This window comes from Triticum aestivum, chromosome 1D (genome assembly GCF_018294505.1).
Source record: "Triticum aestivum cultivar Chinese Spring chromosome 1D, IWGSC CS RefSeq v2.1, whole genome shotgun sequence".
Taxonomy (NCBI): domain Eukaryota; kingdom Viridiplantae; phylum Streptophyta; class Magnoliopsida; order Poales; family Poaceae; genus Triticum; species Triticum aestivum.
In genome coordinates this window covers 487,219,049-487,241,315 of record NC_057796.1, presented here as the reverse complement: position 1 = coordinate 487,241,315, position 22,267 = coordinate 487,219,049, and the positions used below count along the sequence as shown (strand labels likewise).

At 47.1% G+C, this 22,267-nt stretch overlaps 3 protein-coding genes across 4 annotated transcripts; 2 read left to right on the top strand and 1 right to left on the bottom strand.

The window, feature by feature from the left end:
• Positions 1-321: 321 nt before the first annotated feature.
• On the bottom strand, positions 322-7,367 carry LOC123161325 (uncharacterized). The gene is made up of 15 exons (XM_044579165.1): positions 7,324-7,367; positions 5,880-5,998; positions 5,657-5,760; positions 2,862-2,953; positions 2,667-2,751; positions 2,511-2,566; positions 2,317-2,398; positions 2,155-2,216; positions 1,841-1,922; positions 1,679-1,740; positions 1,382-1,463; positions 1,210-1,281; positions 1,031-1,097; positions 874-934; positions 322-751 (listed from the first exon to the last, which is right to left on the bottom strand). Exons 1-14 carry the CDS (start codon positions 7,365-7,367, stop codon positions 882-884), a joined length of 1,062 nt encoding a protein of 353 aa, XP_044435100.1. The 3' UTR covers positions 322-751; positions 874-881.
• Positions 7,368-8,283: 916 nt separating this feature from the next.
• On the top strand, positions 8,284-11,271 carry LOC123183321 (uncharacterized). The gene is made up of 6 exons (XM_044596105.1): positions 8,284-8,487; positions 8,935-9,350; positions 9,483-9,535; positions 9,657-9,694; positions 9,785-10,199; positions 10,761-11,271. The coding sequence occupies exons 1-6, from the start codon at positions 8,462-8,464 to the stop codon at positions 10,965-10,967; spliced, it is 1,155 nt and encodes a 384-aa protein (XP_044452040.1). The 5' UTR covers positions 8,284-8,461; the 3' UTR covers positions 10,968-11,271.
• Positions 11,272-11,797: 526 nt separating this feature from the next.
• Positions 11,798-14,644, top strand: LOC123183320 (uncharacterized). 2 transcript variants are annotated; one of them, XM_044596104.1, is made up of 4 exons: positions 11,798-12,014; positions 12,749-12,946; positions 13,029-13,112; positions 13,525-14,644. In XM_044596104.1, exons 2-4 carry the CDS (start codon positions 12,766-12,768, stop codon positions 14,274-14,276), a joined length of 1,017 nt encoding a protein of 338 aa, XP_044452039.1. In that variant the 5' UTR covers positions 11,798-12,014; positions 12,749-12,765; the 3' UTR covers positions 14,277-14,644. The 2 variants fall into 2 exon arrangements, with proteins under 2 accessions (XP_044452039.1, XP_044452038.1); XM_044596103.1 differs by having other exon boundaries at positions 11,807-12,007.
• The last annotated feature ends 7,623 nt before the right edge of the window (positions 14,645-22,267 follow it).

Here is a 22,267-nt window from a genome sequence, read left to right as displayed (position 1 = left end):
GGGCGCGAGGCCAGGAACGGCGACCCAAGGGCCGGCGCAGCGATGGCGGGGGCGACGACAGAGGTCGGCGCAACGACGGCGGCGGCGGCGGTAGAGGCAGCGGAAGCCATCTTAACCTAATCTGGTACCATGTAAAACGTAATATGTTGGGAACTGCTCGACACCCTAAACCGGGGTGTGGCTATCTCATTATATAGAAGATATCCCAAGGGGTACAATACAATGTTACAGTATATTACAGAGGCTACGTATATACAGTCTAACAAGGAATTCACAAGTTGATGAGAGCATGCATATCATCAGAGTATGTAACGCAATGCAGAAATAATGCCACCAGGGCCTCTTTGTCCATGCATACTAGTACTAGTGGGTTTCAATTTTCAAACACCATCAGAAAATTCCTAAAGTTTATAAGAGAGAAATCATTTGCAGCAAGTATGTATGCATAAGAACGAGTATGGACGGCAACCGATGAGGGCAACTATTCTTACAGGAGTATATATGTACTCCCTCGGTGACATGATATAAGACGTTTTTTGACACTGCCATGGACTCAAAACGTCTTATAAAATGTTACAGAGGGAGCATCAAGTATCTATCAGTCTGATCAAGAGCCCCCTGAGGCTGAGGTTAACGACATCGCAGATCATGGAGTTCTCGCCGTGCTTGCTTCGAGTAATCATTACAAGGATGGTAAGTATGTAAGGTGACTTGCATCATGCTCTGGTATGTCTCAAGCCTACTGTCATCACTGCACAAAAGGAGCAGATCACCAGGATTAGTTGCTTATCCCTCAACAGATTGGGGCAGACATACACAGAATTAACCTATGATTTCTCTCAACAAACTGCCCTAGTGGAAGCACAAACTTACCCCGATTCTTATTCGCTTGTTGGAACCTGAGCCTCCCTGCTATCCTGGGACGTATCAGCTGCTTTGTACATGCAGAACAGCAGAGAGAAATACACAGGCGTGATCCATCATGCAAACAAGGAGTCACACATAAAGAGAGGAGAATGTGGTTGCTCACCCCCTCCGGTCCCTTTTCCATTTTCGCACCCTTGGCAACTGCATTTTAAGGTGCACCTGGCCCCGCGCTTCAGGAAAAGAAGAATTCCAGTCAAGATCAGAGAAGCAACAGCAGCATGTCTAGTTTCTGAATAGACAAGAATGCAGAACAAAGAAGGAGCGTGCATGTAGAGCGCATACATTCAGGCAACCACAGTTCTTGGTTTTGCATTTGATTAACTTGCAGGTGCACCCCTTATCACCCTCATTGGCCTGGAAGAAGTGCAACACATTTCTTTCAGGTTCTTGGCAGAGGCCAGAGCAGCACGGCGTTCATGAACGTAGTGTGCTCTAAGGAAGAAGCATATCTTACCAGGCCCTCCGGAGTGTTCTCGCAGCCCTCACACTTGCATAGCCCAGTGCAACGCGAATCCGCACTGAAACATGTGCACATGCTGCACACAGCATATCAACAAGCAACAGTTAGATAGCAACACTACAAATTAACTACTATAGTAGATTGGATGGATCTGGTTCAAACTCCCTCCGTCCAAAAAAGCTTGTCCCTCATGGATATATCTACCACTAACTTGGTGCTAGATACATCCATTTGAGGGACAAGCTTTTTCGGACGGAGGGAGTATAATTCAACCAGTGTGCCTGCGCATACTTGGTTTTGCATTTGGTTCTTTTGCATTTGCACTTCTTCGGCCCGCTATCTCCCTCATTGACCTGGAATAAGTGCAACACATTTCTTTCAGATTCTTGGCAGAGGCAAGAGAAGCATGGTGTTCATGAATGTAGTGTGCTCTAAGGAAGAAGCATATCTTACCAGCCCCTGCGGAGTGTTTTCGCAGCCCTCACACTTGCATAGACCAGTGCAATGCGAATCCGCACAGAAACATGTGCACATGCTGCACACAGCATATCAGCAAGCAACAGTTAGATAGCAGCACTACAAATTAACTACTATAGTTGATTGGATGGATCTGGTTCAAACTCCCTCCGTCCGAAAAAGCTTGTCCCAAGCTTGTCCCTCAAATGGATGTATCTAGCACTAACTTGGTGCTAGATACATCCATTTGAGGGACAAGCTTTTTCTCGAACGGAGGGAGTATATAATTCAACCAGTGTGCCTGCGCATACTTGGTTTTGCATTTGGTTCTTTTGCATTTGCACTTCTTCGGCCTGCTATCTGCCTCATTGACCTGGAATAAGTGCAACACATTTCTTTCAGATTCTTGGCAGAGGCAAGAGCAGCACAGTGTTCATGAATGTAGTGTGCTCTAAGGAAGAAGCATATCTTACCAGCCCACGCGGATTGTTCTCACAGCCGACACACTTGCATAGACCAGTGCAACGCGAATCCTCCCTGAAACATGCACACACCCTGCACGCAGCATATCAACAAGTAACAGTTAGATAGCAGCAGCACCAGTTAACTACTATAGTTGATTGGATGGATCTGGTTCATATAATTCAACCAGTGTGTCTGTGCATACCTGGTTTTGCATCTGGTGCTTTTGCAGCTGCACTTCGTCGGCAACACATCTATAGCCTGGAATACGTGCAACACATTTCTTTCAGGTTCTTGGCAGAGGCTAGAGCAGCAAGGTGTTCATTAATGAAGTGTGCTCTAAGGAAGAAGCATATCTTACCAGCCCCCTCGAATTGTTCGCGCAGCCCTCGCACTTGCATCGCCCACGAATGCAAGGCAAACCATCCCTGAAACAAGCGCACTTTCTGCATGTAGCATATCAACAAGCAACAGTTAGATAGCAGCACTACGAACTAACTACTAGTTGATTGGATGGATCTGGTTCATACAATTCAACAAGTGTGTCTGTGCATACCTGGTTTTGCATCCGGTGTTTTTGCAGCCACACGTGTTCCGCACCGCCACAGCAGCAGAGTCCACGGCAGCAGCTGACATGATGAGGTATCTCTGCAATGTGATGCAGAATTTGTAAGTATGTAGTATCGAACAGATAGGACTTGATTGGGAGATAAATCAATTCAGGCATTCGACCAGTTTTGGCTCTTTTTTTCTTTTTCTTTTTTTTTTTTTGCTCGGAAAACAAAACTAGTACAGATCAAAAGTGAAGGGAAAGAACTGTTTCTGTTCAGCTAGACAATTTTTGAAAGAGGCACCAACTTGTCAACAATTCGTTATTGCAAAGGAGATCAACCGTACTCAAACAATTAACTAGAACTAATTCTGGAGGACACATGCCACCGACATTCAGGTTCAGCTTTCATCATCATAAAGCAGCGAAACATCGAAAGCACATCAAGAATCTTTCTTGGGAACAAACGAAACAGTAAGTACTCCCTCTGTATACTCCATGCAGTAAGTTAATTCCAACAGAACATCCCACAGCACAGCTCATCTTACAGCAGTATGCATACAAGTTGGGCTAAGCAACGCACCAAGAACAGGTCAAGTAAAATTGCATGCCACTCAGTAAGACGATCACCAGAGCTTAAGCAATCAGTTGCAATATCAGTAACGAACAAAACAGTCGTGGCACCATTAGCAAGCATTCATGAACAACACCAGTAACTAACACTCAAGTAAACTATACATCATAGCAGATGAAACAACTAGTACTTGACTAATTAACTTTGTGGAAGCAACAAAATATTGACACTGAGCAAGGGGAGAGATAAATATAATGGGTTCAGCAAGGGGAGAGATAAATATAATGGGTTCAGCAACCAATTTTGCTCTAAACAAAGAAAATCAGAAGGATTTTTTTCTGAGAATACGGTAACAAACACAGTTGGTAGGACTTTTTCCTGGGAATACGCTAACAAAAAAAAAACCAGTAGCAATCATTCATGAAGTACACCAGTAACTAAGAGCCCAAGTAAACTATATATTGTAGCAGATGGATCTCAACATCAGCAACTGCCATAAGTACATATGGTTTAGAGCGGGAACCAAGAAAATTTAATAAAATGAAACAGTTCATTAATTATGCATCTGAATGCACCGTGCGCATGGAATTTACAGACTATACTTAACAATGAACTAGAACTAATTTGGGAGAACTCACGGGGAATCTTCGCAAGGAAACAAATGCATGCATCCATCTACATGGTTGGCGATGAAATAGGTTGGATGCTGCATATTTCGACGCAATGCAAGATGAATGTCAATCAAACGAAGATGAATGCTTGCCTGGAGAATTGGAGCTAATTAACTTTGTGAAAGCATCTGCATCCTAGAAACCACCCTCAGCAAGGGTTGACAGATATATAATGGGTTCAGCAACCAATTTTGCTCAGAAACTAAGAAAATCAGAAGGATTTTTTTTTGAGAATGCACTAACAAACAAAACAGTTGGTAGGATTTTTTTGCTGAGAATACGGTAACAAACAAAGAGTTGGTGGCACCATTAACAATCATTGATGAATTACACAAGTAACTAAGAACCCAAGTAAACTATATATTATAGCAGATGGATCTCAACATCAGCAGGTGCAATAAATACATATGGTTTAGAGCAGGAACCAAGAAATTTTAATAAAATGAAATAGTTCATTAATTATAGATCCAAATGCACCATGCCCATGGAATTTACAACTATAGTCAACAATGAACTAGAACTAATTCGGGAGAACACACGCACGCAATCTTGTCTAGGCAGAAAATACATGCATCCATCTACATGGTTGGCGTATGAAATAGGTTGCATGCAGCATATTCGACGCAATGCAAGATGAATGTCAATCAAAAGAAGATGAATGCTTGCCTGGAGAATTGGAGCTAATTAACTTTGTGAAAGCATATGCATCCTAGAAACCACCTAGTACTTAACACTCGGCAAGGGTTGACAGATATACAATGGGTTCAGCAACCAATTTTGCTCAGAAACTAAGAAAATCAGAAGGAATTTTCGCTCAGGATACGCTAACAAACAAAACCGTTGGTGGCACCCTTATAGCAAGCATTCATGAATCACACCAGTAAGTAAGAACATGAGTAAACTAGCAATTAGCAAATGAATCTCAACATCAGCAGAAGATTGAAATACAAATGCATCCGACTGCAAGGCAGACAGAACCTGTCATCGTAAAGGAACATCATACAGCACAGCTCATCTTACAGCAATGTGCACACAAATTGGGCTAAGCAACGCACTAAGAACAAGTCAAGTAATCAGTTGCAATATCTGCACGGAATACACTAACAAGTAACAAACCAATACAGCCGGGGCAGCTCCCCTGATCCATCCAATATCTGCTCGGAATACACTAGCAAGCATCATTGGCATGATTCATGAATCACAGCAATAACTTAAGAACTCGAGTAATATGATACCCAATAACTAAGAACAGACGAGGCGGGAGCCCGGGACGCGAATCCCGGCCAAAATCCCGATCCAAAATTTGCAGAAGCGTAGCGATCCCAAATCCCGGCCAAGAGCAGTTTGCAGAAACATTCCCGGCCAAGAACAGTTCACCGCACAACCTTCCCGGCCAAAATCCCGACCCCAGATGCGAAAGTCCGCCGCGGAGCGTGCGGCGCCCGGCCGGAAACGCGGGCCCTCCGTCCCGCCGATTAACTGCTGACTACGAGCAGGAGATGGCGCTGCTGCGGGAGTCGGAGAGGGGGAGGGAGGTGGGGGCGCGCGCTTCTCACCTGCACCTGCGGGCGTGCGGAAGCGGGAGGAGCGTCGGATTCCGCGGCGAGGGAGTCGCCGAGCTCGCCGGAGAGGAGGAGCGAGGGGGCGGCGGTGCCTGCGGCTGCGACGAACAACGGAACGGGGGTCAGCTCAACGGAACGGAACGGTTGGTGAAGCACAAAACCCTAGGCGGAGGGGGCGGAGGGGGAGGGGAGGGGCGGGTGGAGGCCGGCGTCTCACCTGCGGGCGGAGACGCGACCGACGCCGACGCCGACGCCGACGCTGGCAGCGGGAAGGTGGCCGGCTTTCCCTCCCTCGAAGCGAAGCGAAGCAAAGCGGGACCGCCTCCTCCGCCTCGGCTATAAGCCAAACGAAACCAAAGGAGGAGCCTTGTTGGTTGGGCTGGGCTGGGCTAGGATCCCCGACAGCAAACTCTACTAGGCCAGCCTTGGTGGAAGAGGCCCAGCCCAAGACTGGCTCTTCCTTATCTCTCAAAAAAATTACCCTAAAAATTTTTCTTAAAAAATTAATCCAAATCCTAAATTTGTCAATTTTTTTTAATGTGAACTATTAATTTAGAGTGAATTAAAAATTATTTAGAATTTCTGTGATTGATTCATCTTAGCTAGTGGTGACTAGGAGTTGATTGAATTGATTGATACCGTGGCTCAAAATAATTCCGGTGACTAGGAATTGATTAATATTGTGGCTCAAAATAATTCTGGTGACTAGGAGTTGATTGAATTGATTCATCTTAGCTGGTGGTGAAATTCCGGCGAGCTACTCCACCTCGAGCCCCGACCTCACCACCATTCGGTCCCCCTCTCATTAGCGCATTGTCTGGATACCAGGCGCACGTCTGGAGATGCCCCAGAACATGTCCACGATGACACCCGAGTCACGTCGTCATTATGACATTGATTCCGGCAAGGTAAGCATCAATTTGACCTTGCCGTCGTGACCCTCGTTTTCTTCACGACCGACCACACACCCTGACCAAATTGCATGTCCAGGAGTGCTCGGAATCGAGCTGGACGACCACACCCGAAGCTTGCTGACGAGCACACAACTCGAGCGAGCCCTAGCCATCGCCTCACCGTGGACCCCTGAGCTTGCCAACGGTTGGACTTCCAGTTGGGATAGAATTCTTTGCTAAACACTAGCGTCTTAGCATGAATGTTGGCCCTCCACAACTTGATCCATTGATTCGGAGAACCTCTAGTATCTGAATGACTTGACCGGTTCTCTAACCAATCTTCCCTCCGACGCTTTGTATCCAAATAGCTATTGGCCGACTTCATCGAGAAGTTACATGACTATTCATACCAACAGTCTTCTGTTGCAATCATCCTCATAGGTATATTGAGTATGGTTTGTGCATTCATGGGACATATATGTTATTAATTGATGACAACACCATACGATTGCCTTGACGGACCATCAATCAACACTGAAGCAACTGTTGGTGATTAGTAGAAACCGGTTATAAAGCCCACATCATATTATCGCATGGTAGACAGTTATGATTCAGGATATTTGCTGACTCTCCATCACTAATTCTCTTAATTAATCCATGTTTAAGTACTGACATCCCTGCATGAATAGCGCAACACGCTTGCCGAGGGTGGTTGCCAAGCTCTAAATCAAGAATATCTGCAAAGGGGTAACAAAAAACTTTCAATACCTTCGCACCAAGTGACTTGGGCTCTTGTAGAATTTTCCATCCATGCTTCGCCAGCATGGCCAAGCTAAAGAGCTCGGTGTTACAAAAACCCCAACCGCCTATATATTTTGGCATTGTCACATCCTTCCATGAGACCCACACAGTTTTCCGCATGCCATCCTTAAATCCCCAATAATTTTTCTTGAGCGTGGTGTTAATATGATTACATAAACCTCTTGGCATTATAAAGCATAACATGGAGTACGTGAGGATTTCTTGCACTACCGACTTGATCAAAATTTATTTTCCCAAGAATGGCATAGACTTATCAATCCACCCTTGCGCCTTCGCCCATATTCAGTCCTTGAGGTATTGAAAAGATTCATTGTTGCACCTCCCCACATCAGACAGTAAACCAACGTACAATTCAACAGTATTATGGGCGATTTTGGCTATGTAGAAATTATTAGGTTTTTTAGGGTGGGGGGGGGGGATTTTCCCCCTTTATAGGTTATTTTCTATTGTACGCACTCGCTTCGTACGTGGTCTGCGCTATACCGAACGCAATGTCATCCACAGTTCAAGCCGGTATGTATGTGGTTGGAGCGGGTGGCCATGGAGGTTTTACCCAACATGGGTGGCAGCATAATCTCTGGATCGGTCCACCACCTCATTCGACATAGGCATAGTATCGGTCCTATATGACTCTACTATTGTCGTTATTTCAGCTTTTTATCGTCTCTTAGTTTGTTCTGGGTGTCGGTCATCATGTTCTGTATCCGCCTGATGCTACATTTTGAGTTACTAAAAACTCCCTTTATCGAAAAATCAAAGGGCATCCTATCCAAATGAAGGCATATGCATATACACAGACTCCTCATCATATATGATGAAATCGAGGAGTCGTCTGGCTATGGATTACAGGCCCAGTTTGTTAGCCCAGAATGGACGCATATGCATATACGCACAGGCGACAGGCCCAAGATGCCTCATCGAAGAGCATCCTATTCCTATCCACTGCCCGACCAGTTCCTCCACTCCCCTCCGGCTCAGGCCGCTGCCGCCGCCGGCGAGTTCCTCTAGCCTGCCTGCTCTCCCCTCCGGCTCAGGCTGCACTGTTTGCTCCTACTGACCTAGGCCCTCCCTCCCCGCGAAATCCATGGCTGCGGCCGCGCATTGTGCCAGGTATACTCCCAACATCCCCTACCCTTTCTCCTTGTTTCTCTCTCTCTTCTCTACACTGCTCACTTCGGATGCTCAGGCTCCGTTCCATTTACTTCGTTGCTGCCTAGTACTGCACTTATAGTAGCTCGCCTTCCCCACTGCCCTTGTAAATGAATATCTTGACATCAGTTCATCTTCCTACTGTAAGTAACTCGGCTGTCGTGTCAGAGTCCTGCTGAATTTCTTCAGTGAACAACGAACCTGAACGCTCACTGCACCAAATTGTGCATACGTACAGGTGCTGCCTAGTTAGTTCCCCTTCTTCACTGCGTTTGTGATTTTGTGAATGAATACATTGACATCGGCTCAGCCTCCTACTGTAACTCGACGGCGAGGCTGTTGTTTTCTACTGAATTTTTCCAGTGAACAAAAAACCTGAATGCTTACTGAACCAAATGGCACATACAGGGCGACCATGCGTTCCACGGCCTTCCAGTGCGCTGCTGCTACCTGGTACCAAACAGTCAAGCTTGCGTGCCGCAAGCGCCGCGTGTCGTCGGAGCAGAAAGGAATTCGGCGCCTTGATGGGCCAATACAGCATCGAGGGCTTGTTTCGCCCCGGCCATCCTTCAGAACACTGGCTTGCACAGGACGACCATCTGGTGACATGGATGAACGATGGGCCCATATTTGTTCTTCTGCATTTTCAGCCAAGCAGGGCGATATGATGGGGCAAGTGCAAGACGATTGTCCACCATCAAATCTGGAATTAGGCAGTGCCTACCCCGGTGGTTTGTCAGAGAAGGAAATCGAAAGAAGACGAAAGATTAGTGCTGCAAACAAGGGGAAGGCTCCCTGGACCAAAGGAAGGAAATTAACCCAAGGTATGTCGGCCACGCTCTTGACAAGAATTTTTTACCTCGGCGAAACAGTTGTGCATGACAATGTGGTGCACAAGCAGTATATGCCATGACAGTACAATCTGGAGGAGTAATACATTCTCTCTTGTGTTGTAGAGCACAGGCAGCGCATCAAGCAGGGCACTATCGAGGCTCTGAGAGATCCCAAGGTGATGTCATGTAAGACACCGTTTTTTGCATCTGACAAAGAATAAAACTACTCTTGTTATGGTCTGTGAAGTCTCTGAAAATTCAAGCCAGTTGCTCTCCTTTTTCCTTTTGTTATCCCAGGTTAAGAAGAAAATGCTAGGACACCGTCAGTTGCATAGGTAAATCGTAAATACATGTTTGTGTTATTTTAAGGTGTATACATAAATAGCTGGTATGTAGCTCTGAAATTCTGTTTGGTCGTATTTCAGACAATCGAGTAAAGACAAAATAAGCGCTGTGCTGAGAAAGGTATGGGAGAGGAGAATGATTTCTGTCAGGTCAAAACAGATGATCCTTCGTATATGGTCAGATAGTATCGCTGAGGCAGCGAAAGAAGGTGACCACGGGCAAGATAAGCTGGACTGGGACAGCTATGACAAGATACAGTCTGAGATGATGTCTGTGTTCCTATGGAACAAAGAGAAAGAACGGGTAACCAACAAGCTTAAAAGGGTGGTGACAAAAATTGTTGCCAAGAAGCTTCAAGCAGCAGCGAAAATGGAGCTACTGACTAAAAGAACAAAGAAGGCGAAACCTGAGAAGCTGGTGCTGCAAAAGTCAGATGCTCAGCCAAGGCGGGTGTTGGCATCCACAAGACAAAAGCTTAAAGAGAGGCTAACCAAGGTAATGGACATTTCCTATATTTGTCTGCGTTGCGTCCTAATACGTTTCTGACATTTATGTCCTAATACTATTCTGACCCTCTGTTTACAGTGATGGTTAGTTACATAATCTGAAGCTATTTTTGTTTTGATCTGGAACAGGTTCATCATTTTCTTAACTATTTAGATCGGTTCTGTTTTATGAGAATGTGATAAGTACAGACGTTTACATCCTAATACTTTTGTGATCGAGCCTATATAGACATTTACATCCTAATACATTTCTGATTGATCCTAAAGCCTTTAGGCTTGTTACTTTTTGCTTGCAGTACTCCCGCCTTACAGAGATGGTTGGTGACATAATCTGAATTCCTTTGTTAGAAAAAAGGTCCATCAGCCACTGTCATAATTATTTAAATTATTTTTGTTTTATTAGAATGCCCCAAAAATGTAGATCCATTCACCCTTTGGTCTTACTCCTTACACCCATTGAAGCATGCTGCTGCACGCTACACAATTTTTTTTTATCTTCATCTTTTCCTGACACCAACTCCAAACTCTTATTCTCTTTTCATGATCGAAGTGGCACGGCCGCAAGAAGGAGCTCGAGATCGTGATAAGCTCACGGACAAGAGGTGGAGGAGGGCTGCGTAAGCCGGCGGTCGCGAGGAGAAGGGCGGTGGAGAGGCGAGCCGAGGTGGACTTGGCGACGGAGCCCGGGGTTCCCCCAGGCCGGATGAAGGAGCTTCACTCGCCTTGCAAGGATGGGCTCCCCTGCGGTGACACCTGAAGAACCTGCACTGTTGAGCTCAGGCAGCAGGGTAGCATTTATCCATGCATGGAGTTCTTACATTGATGCTGATGATGTCTTGCTTTAGTTGGCCTCTGTGGATGATGACCAGTCAAGTGATGGTGTCTGTAACAGGCTGTGAGCTCTTGTGTTGTGTAGGCTGGTTACATTATTTTTTTGGCCCCTCTGTGTGGATGATCAGTCAAGTGATGATGTGTAACAGACTGCGAACTTGTGTGTTTTCTTTGCCATGATTTGAGCTGAACAGACAAAAATCACCATGCATTTTCATGCATTGACAATATATAGCCTCGCATATAGTAGTACAAATGTACTACTCCCTCCGTCCCATAATGTAAGATGTTTTTTCACACTACACTAGTGTCAAAAAACGTCTTACATTATGGGACAGAGGGAGTACAATATAAGATTCTCTTACAAGTTCTCTACAAAGAGAGACATATATTTTATTTAACCAATCATTAACCATTATCCATTCTTGGAAGGCGCTTTTCGCCTACTCTTTGATGATTCTATTCTTTTTCTTCTGTTATCAAGTGAATTGAATTATTTTGCCTTTTATTTTTTGAGAGAATTGCATCTTTTTGGTTAATGTCTTTTAAATTTTTAGTAAAATTATTTTTTAATTTTTTAGGGGCATTAATTTTTTAGGATATTTTAATTTTTTTAGTGAGGCACCATTATTTTTTTAGTGAGATTAGTATCTTTCTCTGGCCTAAAAGCCAGCCTTTTTTTTTGAGGGGTGGTGCCTAAAAGCTAGCCGATACCTACTTTTCAGCGAAGGGCTCGATGGTTCTCCTCAGCCCGGCCCAGGCCCAACATAACGCAGGCCGAAATCCCAACCAGCCCCTCCAGTCGTCTCTCCCTCCGCTCAGAGCCCTCACTCCCCCAACTCTCGCCAGGTGGCGGCGTCGGCGGCGGCGGGCGGGCGATCGGCGGGGCAGGTCCACGGCGTCTGTGCACCGGGCAGGCACACGGGAGCTGCCGGAGCAGCCGCCGACCGATAGGCCGACCGTCTGGTGAGTGGTGAGACCCCTCCTCGCCCCGTAACCTCCCCAGATCCAGTAGCGCCAGGTCCCGTCTGGCTGGAAATGGCCGGCTGATGCGCGGGGCGCGCCATTAGCGCCGCCGAGAGGAGCAGGAGTCGGCGCCGTTAGGGTTCTAGGAACCGCGGGGATGGCTGTGATTATCCTTAGAGCTAGCTGGCCGCCGCCGTCGTTTCTCGAGCTAGCTCCCTCCATGGATGGATGGATTATTACTGTGGCAGTGAGATCCCGAGCCGCCAGACTCGACGGAGATGCAACTCCTCTTGCTTAGATGCAACCCCTCTTGGTCAGAAATCTAGGATGCACCCAAAAAAGAAACCTAGGATGCATTTGTACATGTGTGGTGTGGTCCTCCATTTCACTCATGTACACGCCACCCTCAGACTTGAATGCCAAGCGAGATGCCCGTGTTATCTGCCCAGTTCACTCACTTGGGTCGTGTAATTCAGTTCACTGCAACAAAAATTGCTGTTGCTGATGCTGTTTTACCCCTGTGATCCATATTTGCATATTGCTGTTGCTGCTGAAGTAGCAGCAGCAGCATGATCTTTTCTTGCCACTGTGATCCATATTTGTATGGGCGAGACTAAGATCGGATAGCGGCCTTCGCACTTCCTTTCCTGTATTTGTGTGGGCGAAATGTACCACTCCTTTTCCTATACTGCATGGAAATAATGATGCCGAACATGTTGTGATGCGTACATGTCTGTCTAGGTCAAGCTGTTCTTAGGATGAGGTCCTCCAAGACTAATGGGAGCGTGCAGAAGGCGGGGAGAGTTAGCCATGCCCAGGGAGAAGGGCCGAGCTGGGTTCTTGTCGCAGGAGGAGTTCTGGTTAGCACGCTCTCGGTCAGACTTGGGTGCAAGCTGAAGCAGATGTTTGATACCAAGAAGCAAAATAGTACATCCAGAGGTCTGATGCTCCCATTTGCAGTTCTAGTTCTAATTGCAGTCATATGTGCAGTCTGCTGAGTGCTGACTATCTGAATTTGCAGCCAAAAGAAGACCTGGAGCTTGTGAACTACACTCCAATCTGTACCGGTTTGATGATGAAACCAATTGCTACTGCTGTGTCTCAGGTAACTTGTACTACAGCTTAATTTATGCTCTGTTGCCGAGTATTCATGAGGTTGCAGCAAACTTTGCAGTCTGCAGTCTTGAGTTTTTTCAGCTGGCATTGTAAATACAGTAACGCAGTTGATGTCATTAACTATCATTGCGTCATTGGATTATGAGATTACAGTTATGTAATCTTCCATACCTTGAACATAATCCATGAGTACTAGCCATGAAGCAAAAAATTAATCCACAAACTGGCAGTATACTGACAAAGTGGCTATATAGCGAGTTTAGCATTGTTAAATTGCACTGTTACACCCTTGACTGGGCTAACACAGGATGCTGTCTTGCTATTTTTATTTATGACTTAACAGTTGTTGCAAAAAGGCAGAAACAATGTTAACCGTTGGTTGTTATGTGCGGGAATTGCAGATGGTGGAGTGGAAATCAAGCAAGGACCTGCAAGTTCTTTATCGAAACCTGATGAACCCTCCCTTCCTCTTGCAAAGATACCAGGGCCAGAATCAAGCAAAGAGAACAGTGGCGTCATGTGGACATCATCTCCTGACCGGCTTGAAGATCATCGCAGACCATTGCAGTACTCAAACAGTTCTGGCTCTCCTTGTGTTTCAGAATCAGGATCTGACATTTATATCAAGAGAGAGGTCATACAGAAGTTGAGACAGCACCTCAGGAGACGTGATGAGATGATCATGGAGATGCAAGCACAGATAGCTGATCTCAAGAACTCTCTCAGCATCGAGGAAACGCAGGCCGCCAATTTGCAGTCCCAGCTGGATGGTGCCAATCGAGATCTGTTCGAATCCGAGAGGGAGATCCAGCAGCTAAGGAAGATCATCGCGGACCATTGTGTGGCAGAAGCACTCTCCCGCGACAAGCCCTTGCAGGCTGGAAACTGGCAACCAGATGCTGCCAATGGGCATGCGAATGGCTACGCTGATAGCAGCATTGATGACCCTGAGCTGCACTGTATCGGTGTTGAGAAGAGGAATGGTGAGGCAGAGAGGGTGGAGATGCTCAAGAGAGAGGTCGGCGAGCTGAAGGAGGTGATAGAAGGGAAGGACTTCCTGCTCCAGAGCTACAAGGAGCAGAAGGTGGAGCTCTGCTCGAAGATGAGAGAGCTGCAGGAAAGGCTCTCGGCGCAGGTGCCCAACATCTTGTAGGATCTACTCCACAAGCTCGCTACAAGGCGCAATTTGCTAGGGCTAAGGTAGCTAGCAAATTGGTGTTGTCAAGGGATTCACAGGAAAAGATTTCGTCGCACGTGCTAGGGTCTTTGCAGAATGTTACGTTGATTCGTTTTTCTTTCCCCTCAGTTTTAGTCCTTGGTTGCTCAGTGTTAAAAGAAGGGCTTACTTTTTTCAGTTGCTAGGGCTAGGTAGGATACTGGACCTGGATGAGTGTTGTATAGGTTTTTCGGGTTTGCAGGCGTGATCGTGTTACGTGCCCCCTCTTTTAGCTCGGCGTGGTTTAGGCCAGTGCGGCTTCAAATTTGTGGACTTTTTTTTAGTAATGGCTTTGTTTCTCTGTATGTTTCTGATGCCTTGTGTTTGCAAAGGCAGTTCAGTTGATTCCAGAAAATTGATGGATTGAGCAGCCTGTAACAAATGGGCGTCATGTGTATGGACATCACAGCCTGTAGCACTCAACTGCTCTGTACCATGGGACTCATCCATTCAGATACCAAGTACAAGGCCCAAACCTTTCCTTGTTACAAGCTGATTAGGCCTGTAACCAGAGAGTGCCCATCAATGGATGGTACCTGCTTGGTGCTTTGCTTCATCACTGAAGAGTTTCTATCCTAGAATGTAGTAATGTTTCCTTCATTCCTGTGACAATCTTAACTACTATGTTTTTTGTAATGCTGTTGTCCTGCCAAAAAAAAAAAGACGACATGTGGCAGCAGCACTTGCTGTTGTGTGGCTTACGCAGTGGAGCACATGACATGACCAAAATATGTCACTTGATCACTCAATCCTCCTGTGGTGGGCAGGGCTGCAGTTCCTAATCTTGGTGCCAGTTTTCATGAGAAGCAACCAAGGGGGATGGGCATGCAGAGAGGAAGATGATGGCCAAGCAGGGCTGGACCTCACTCACTCCTCTCCTCTGCTCTGCTCCAGTCCACCATCATGGGAAGAAAGAAGGCCAAGCAAGATGCCCATGTTGTGGCTGCAGTTCTAGTGCAAGTGGAAGTGCATGCAGCATGCAGCCAGCTTCTTCCTCACTAAGATCAGATATGGACACATGGTCAAACTCCTAGCACTGCAGGTCTTCACCTTGATCCATGCATGGCAATATGGCATGGCATGGCACAGCATCTAGCCAAGGTCTGCATTGATGTGAGAGGTTGACCTTGCCTTGCAAGTTGCAACTGGGCGTATGCGTCCATATCTTGCTAAGGAGTAGTTCAGATCCATACTCCAGCTTAACTTGGCATAGTGGTCGCGGAAAGCTCCCGCGTTCCAACTTCCAAACGGGGCCTCCTCGATCGCATTGACCCGATCTATGTCCAAATCCTGGCTCCGCCCCTGATTGATCGAATCGTCGACGACGACGATTTTTCTTCACTGGCCAGAAAGAAATGCCCTGTGTCGTTAAGACGATGAATAGCAACAAACAATGACGCTGCCAATGAGTTTCTTCTCCCGATGAGGGTCTTGCTGGACGCTGCCGTCGGCCGATCTGGGCCGTCGGTCGGGTCACCGACGGCTGCGGCCCCTCGTCGAGCTGGTAGGAGGCAGTGCCCTCGCGGCCACGGCACAGGGAGGATGATTGATCCGGCCGGCCGGCCAGCCAGCCATTTGTCACGGGCCGGCCGGACAGGGACAGCGGGATGGAGATGGACGCATGGCATGGCATGGCCGGCCCTCACATCCCATGCATCATGCATGGTGCTAGCTAGAGACACGAGAGTGTGAGATGAGAGCAAGGAGATAATAATTCAAATAATGCGGCCAGCGTACATGGAGTTTTGGGTTGTGGCCGAGGGTGGGCGTGCAGTGCATGCATTGCGCACTGTGCTGGAGAATCGTTTGCTTGTGCACGCGGGACATTGACCATGCTACAGTGCAGCCCCTGCCCACTCTACTCCTCCTACCTACAAGGCTTATGGTTACGGAGGGACGAGAGGACCTTTGTGCCTACCTAAACGAAACCAGCTAGCTGATGCTAAGCTAAGCCTACCTACGTGTGTTGCTGTTGGTGTGCAGTGCATTGGTTTCATGTGACAGACACGGCGAACATGGCAAGGAGCTGGTTTGTCGTGTCACATGGCGACGAGTGATCGGTGCAAATCCATCGTCAGGTATGGGGTGTGACCTCGGCTCACACACGCACAGATGCATAGATAGCATGCAGTGCAGGGCAGGGCAATGAGCATGTACAAGTGTACATACTTGCACTGCTGATCATCTGATGTGCGTCTTAGTTGTAATGGGAAATCAGTCTTGTTGCGTACAATGTACTGATTTCAAAGCAAGCACACACGCAGTCACAGAGATGCAGTAATACGTACAGTTAGTTTGGAGCTACACACATCAATGCCCATGCATATATCTACATAAGTTTCAGCATCATGAGCTTGGAGTGAGTGAGAGACTGTCTGCAAGCATGAGCATGCATGCCAGGATAGATAAAGTAGAGTGGGCATAGGAAGGTAGAAGGGTTGTGGATAAGGGTTGGGGTAGGGGTAGGGGGTCCCGTGCCCGTGCGTGAATGAAAAGGCAAAGGCACTGCACTGGCACTCCTCCCTTGTCATCTTCTTCTCATCCTCCTCCTCCCTTGACCACATCCACATCGATCACTTTTCATCTAGCTATAGTAAGGCCAACTCCACCGCGCGACCCTGTCTTGTCCGGGTGCGTCCGTTTGGGGTAAAACGGACGAATAGCGCGGCCCAACGCGCGGCCTTAAACGGACAAATGTCCGGATTCCGTCCGTTTTCGACCCATCCCCGGCCCAAACTTCCGCTCGGTTTGGGGTGAAACGGACGCACGCCCTTGTCCCCCCCCCCCCCCCGTGGCCCGCCTGTCGGGGACACTAGCAATCCCTCCGCTCCCAACGCTTCACCCTCTCTCCCTGCCCCGCCCCGCCGCCGGCGCCGCCGCTATTCTCCGGCCGCCTCCTCACCGCGCAGCCCCCCGCCGTCCATACTAAACCACGTCTCGACATGGCCGCCACCACGCCCGCGCTTTCGCCGTAGTTTTGGCCGTCGATCGGAGGAGGTTTGGCCGTCGCCGTCCTTGCCGGTGGCAGAGGGGACACGACTGCCGGCGACGTACCACGGCGGCCGAGGCAGATTCCGACGAGAGCTCCAGAGCGGCCAGTAGCCGGCCGGCAACCACCCCTGCTGCGTCGAGGTGATCCACCACGACCGCAAGGTGTTCGACATTTTGCCAACAAACGTATGGACAGTGGAGACGAGTTTTTCTTCCATCACTTCCTTTGTTCATCGGACGATTCGTAATCGGATGATGAAGATCTTGTGGTGGCTGCACTGGTCGTTCACGACCATATTCAAGGTAGCTTCCTCGGTATAGGGGGTCACTCCCTGGCCGTGCTCCCAACCTGAACCGCAACAGGGAGAGAGGTCACGCCCTGCTCTATGCCGATTACTTTGCCAACACCCCGCTCTTCAAGCCAGATAAATTTCGTCGCCGTTTTCGTATGGCAAGGCATGTGTTCAATCGTATCTGAGAGGGAGTGGTTGCTCATGACCCATACTTCGAGTGCAAGACGGATGCCCTTGGCAAGCTTGGATTCTCCTCTTACCAGAAATGCACCGCGGCTATCCGCATGCTTGCATATGGAATTCCAGGCGATCTGGTGGATGAGTATGTGCGTATGAGTGAGACAACATGTCTGATGTCAATGTACAAGTTTTGCCAGGCTGTGATCGAGGTGTTTGGCCCAGAGCACTTGAGGCAGCCAACTGCCGCTGATACAGAGAGATTGTTGGCGACCAACGCAGCTAGAGGCTTTCCAGGCATGCCAGGCAGCATAGATTGTATGCACTGGGAGTGGAAGAACTGTCCATTTGCTTGGCAGGGCCAGTACAAGGGGCATGTCAACGCGTGCACTGTCATATTAGAAGCGGTGGCTTCGCAGGATCTTTGGATATGGCATTCTTTCTTCGGCATGGCAGGTTCTCACAATTATATCAACGTGCTGCAGCGTTCTCCAATCTTCGCAAGGCTTGCAGAAGGCCACTCCCCACCTGTCAACTTTGAGATCAAGGGCCACCAGTACAACAAGGGATACTATCTAGCTGATGGTATATATCCTCAGTGGTCAACTTTTGTGAAGACAATCTCGAAACCCCAATGTGAGAAGAGAAAGAGATTTGCCCAAATGCAAGAGAGTGCTAGAAAGGATGTGGAACGTGCTTTCGGTGTGCTTCAATCCCGGTGGGGTATCGTTCGAAACCCTGCACTGTCATGGGATGAAAGGAAGCTTTGGAAGGTGATGACTGCTTGTGTGATCATGCATAACATGATCGTCGAGGACGAGCGTGATGAGAGTATCTTCGACCAAGGATTTGATTATCAAGGTGAAAATGTTGAGCCCCTGCACCAAGACCCGGCCACATTTGAACAATTTGTGCAATTCTACCGTGAGATGCGTGATTGGCACAGCCATTTGAATCTTCAAAATGACTTGGTTGAACACGTGTGGGATCACATTGGCAACCAATAGATGTATTGGTTCATTTTATGTTCATTCAAGACAATTTTGATTTGGTTGTAAAACTATTTTATTAGAGATAATTTCGATTGGGTTGTAAAACTATTTTTATTTGAGACAATTAATATTTAAATGTGCAAACTAGTTTTGATGAGAATATGCGCATTTCTGGCCCTGACGGACAGGATGGGGTAAACGGATGCGGCCGCGCGCTGGGCGCACGGCCACCGCATCCCAGGACACGTCCGGACACGACCCCAAATCCCTACCCAAACGGACAGAATCCGAACAAAAAACAGACGTCCGTTTGGGGTCGCGCGGTGGAGATGGCCTAACCCCTCTCTCTCTCTGACCACTGCAGGGTTCAGGCTTCAATGACAAGCAGTGTTTTATGAAGAAAAACACATGCACGTGGCCCCAGTCACGTGCCAATGCAATGCCCATTGCTTGCTTGCTTGCTTGCATGCATGATTAACCTTGAGATCAAAGCGCACGCACGCACGCTCCCAGCACATGACCAGCCCCAAAAGCAACCCTATCCGTCTACCTATTTGCCCTGGAATTATATCTGAATTGAAGGCGACCTGATAATGCATATACGGAACGACTTGCGCTTGCTTTTTTGACAGAGTTTTTCGCCCTAGAGTTTCTTGATGAGATATGCATTATGTTTTCTTTCATTTTCTCTCTGCCGTCCATTGTTGGTTTCTGTGTTTGCCACCGAGCATTAATTGCACTGCCTTTCTTTCTCTTCAGGGAAGAAATCTGAAGGGAAAAAAGAAGAAGGCATACATAAAAGTGGAGAGAGGAACATGTCATGTCGACCGTTCTTAGATCTGTAGGAAAAGGCCAAGCCTCCAACTTTCAGTGTGCCACTTTACTACGATATGCACATGTCAACAAGACAGACAAGCCAGTTGGGGGCTTGGAGGTAGCTAGCTAGCTTGCTTGATAGCTGCCCAGCATTTTATTCTAGTGCTTGCAAGTCATGTCACCATGATACATAATACATTCACAGCCCTGATGGATAGGTACAGTACCACACATGACATGCTAACTGAAAAGCTAGCTGCAACTAATCCGGGAGTAATTAGCCCAAACCATATTTACTTGTTCTTTTAACTAGTCCCTGCTGATTTTTATGCTATGTCCTATGCCCTTGTTCAGTACTTCAGTTTGGTTCCATCTACTGGATGCAAGATCAAGATAAATGATATATAATCTAGTTAGTGACTGAGCACGGACTGAACCTGCACATGCATGCAGGATGCAGCCTTTAATCTGATCCTGATGTGGCCAATGATCTTGCTCCGGTGTTTCATCGGATCCCCTTCCCTGCACGGCCCTTGAGGCCCAATCATCTGACAGTGACAACAAAATTTAAACAAGAGGATAACCAGCTCACCACAGACGACCCAACCCTTGTTTTATGGTCTTGAGGCTTACCCCTTCCTTGCATTTTATATCAGTTAATTAAGAACCAATTGACCCTCCATGCATCCTGATGCACATTAATCCATCACATGATGCTGCTGGTGTCATCTGAGGTCATGCAGGGCTGCTTGATTATATTACAAAATATGGGTTTGCTGGCTGGTGGAGCATGCATCACAGGTTACAAAGTACAGCCAGGCCTTGAGTTGGAAGCAATGTTTATGTGTGGCTCTCTGCTCCCAAGGCTGTGTGTGAAGCATCTGAGCTTGGAGGAGAATAAATAATGGTGCCATCACAGGTGGGGTGGTGAGTGAGTGAGTGATCTGCATATGTGCATTGAGTAAGGAGGACAGGTGTGCATGCACCCCCCACCTGCTTTTCTCCACTCCTTTAGGGTTCAGGATTGTTCCCCCAACAACATTTATGTTAATGTTCAAGAAAGCTCAACACTCACTAAGCTAGTAGCTCACATGCTCCTGCACTGCAGCCACTGTCCAATAACACACACTTGTTCCCTGGCTCTTGCCATGCTTGACAGCTCCTGCTGATGCTTGGTGGGGTGTCTTCTTGGGGCTAGCTAGATTTCCATGGGCTTAGGTATACCAAGCCACACAGCCTGGCCACCTCAATCATTTTTTGTTTCTTGCTTACCTGCCCTTCATTCAAATGGGTAGGCATTAATTTCCATGCTTAGGCTGATGATGCAAAGCACTGGATTAATCCTTGACCTACAATTAACATCCAAGAAAGTCATCATTCATCTGGACTACAAGGCAAAGGGGGCTCATCTTCCAGTGCCTTCATTGGTGAAAAAGGAAACGTACTTATGCATAAATATTCTCTAACCAAGAAGTCAAGAGTCAAGACTGAACCACTTATGCCTGAGATTAAGTTACTTATGTCAAGAGTCAAGAGTCATTGGTGAAAAAAGTTACTTATTCCTAAGATTAAAGTCTAGTACACTGTGTTAGTAAATAAAAACACTCTGCTCATGCCTCCTCTCCAGCCACAATAAATTATCGAGATCCATCTGTTCTTCACTAATCACTACCACTACAAATATAAACGACACCATGTTTGGTTAATCGCTTGCTATTTAATCAAGGAGCAGAAAGAGCCTGTGCTGGTTTTTCTTAATTGCTCCAACAACAGCGCAAGGGAATTAATCTGTGGATCTCATCATCATCATCATCATCATCATCATCAGCTGTTGTGGCATGGCATGCAGAAGTGTCTCACTGACCTGCAGGCAGGCCTGACCTGGCAGGCAGGGCATCGCTCACATGGCCGCCTCCTCCTCTGCTAATTAAGTTTAGGCCCGGATCAAATCTAGTTGTTTAAGGGCACCAAATCTTGGGAACATGGCTACAATGCTACGTACGTATGTACCTTGCTTTGCACCCGGTCTACTTCTGACCTCTTCTACTTAACTATTTAATTGTTTTTTCCTCTATTGGGCATTGCAAGGTTTCAGTAATTAATTGGATGTATTAGACAGAGCCGGTTTGGTTAATCAGCTGGATGTGTGAAGTGAAATGCAGTGCACACACACATGCACACACGTTCGTGGCTAGCTGGCTGAGAGTGTGATTGGGCCTGGACTCAGACCGGTCAAATCAAAATCATAATCAAATCATTCGACAGGCTCAACATGTTAACTGGCTAGACTAGACCACATCCATGGTTCCTGAATCCTGGTTAACAATCAACCGGCAAGCCAGAGTGTTCAACACTGTATATATACATATGTCATGGAGATGAAGTACACATATGGTTGTTCTATTTTTAACAAGGGTACGTGGTCATATTCAACAATCAATCATCTCACCTGCGCACTGCACTGCGTCTGCATTATTGTCTGGGTCTGACTGCCCCATGCATGCATGCATGTGGAAGGAAAAAAATGTTTTGGTGCAACATTATTAATCCATTCATCTAGATCCCCAAATCTTCAAGCGGTTCCCTGCCAGAAAAAATATTCAAGCTGTTGTTGTTTTCCTGTTGATTGATTAATTAAGCAATCGAGGCATTTGTGATC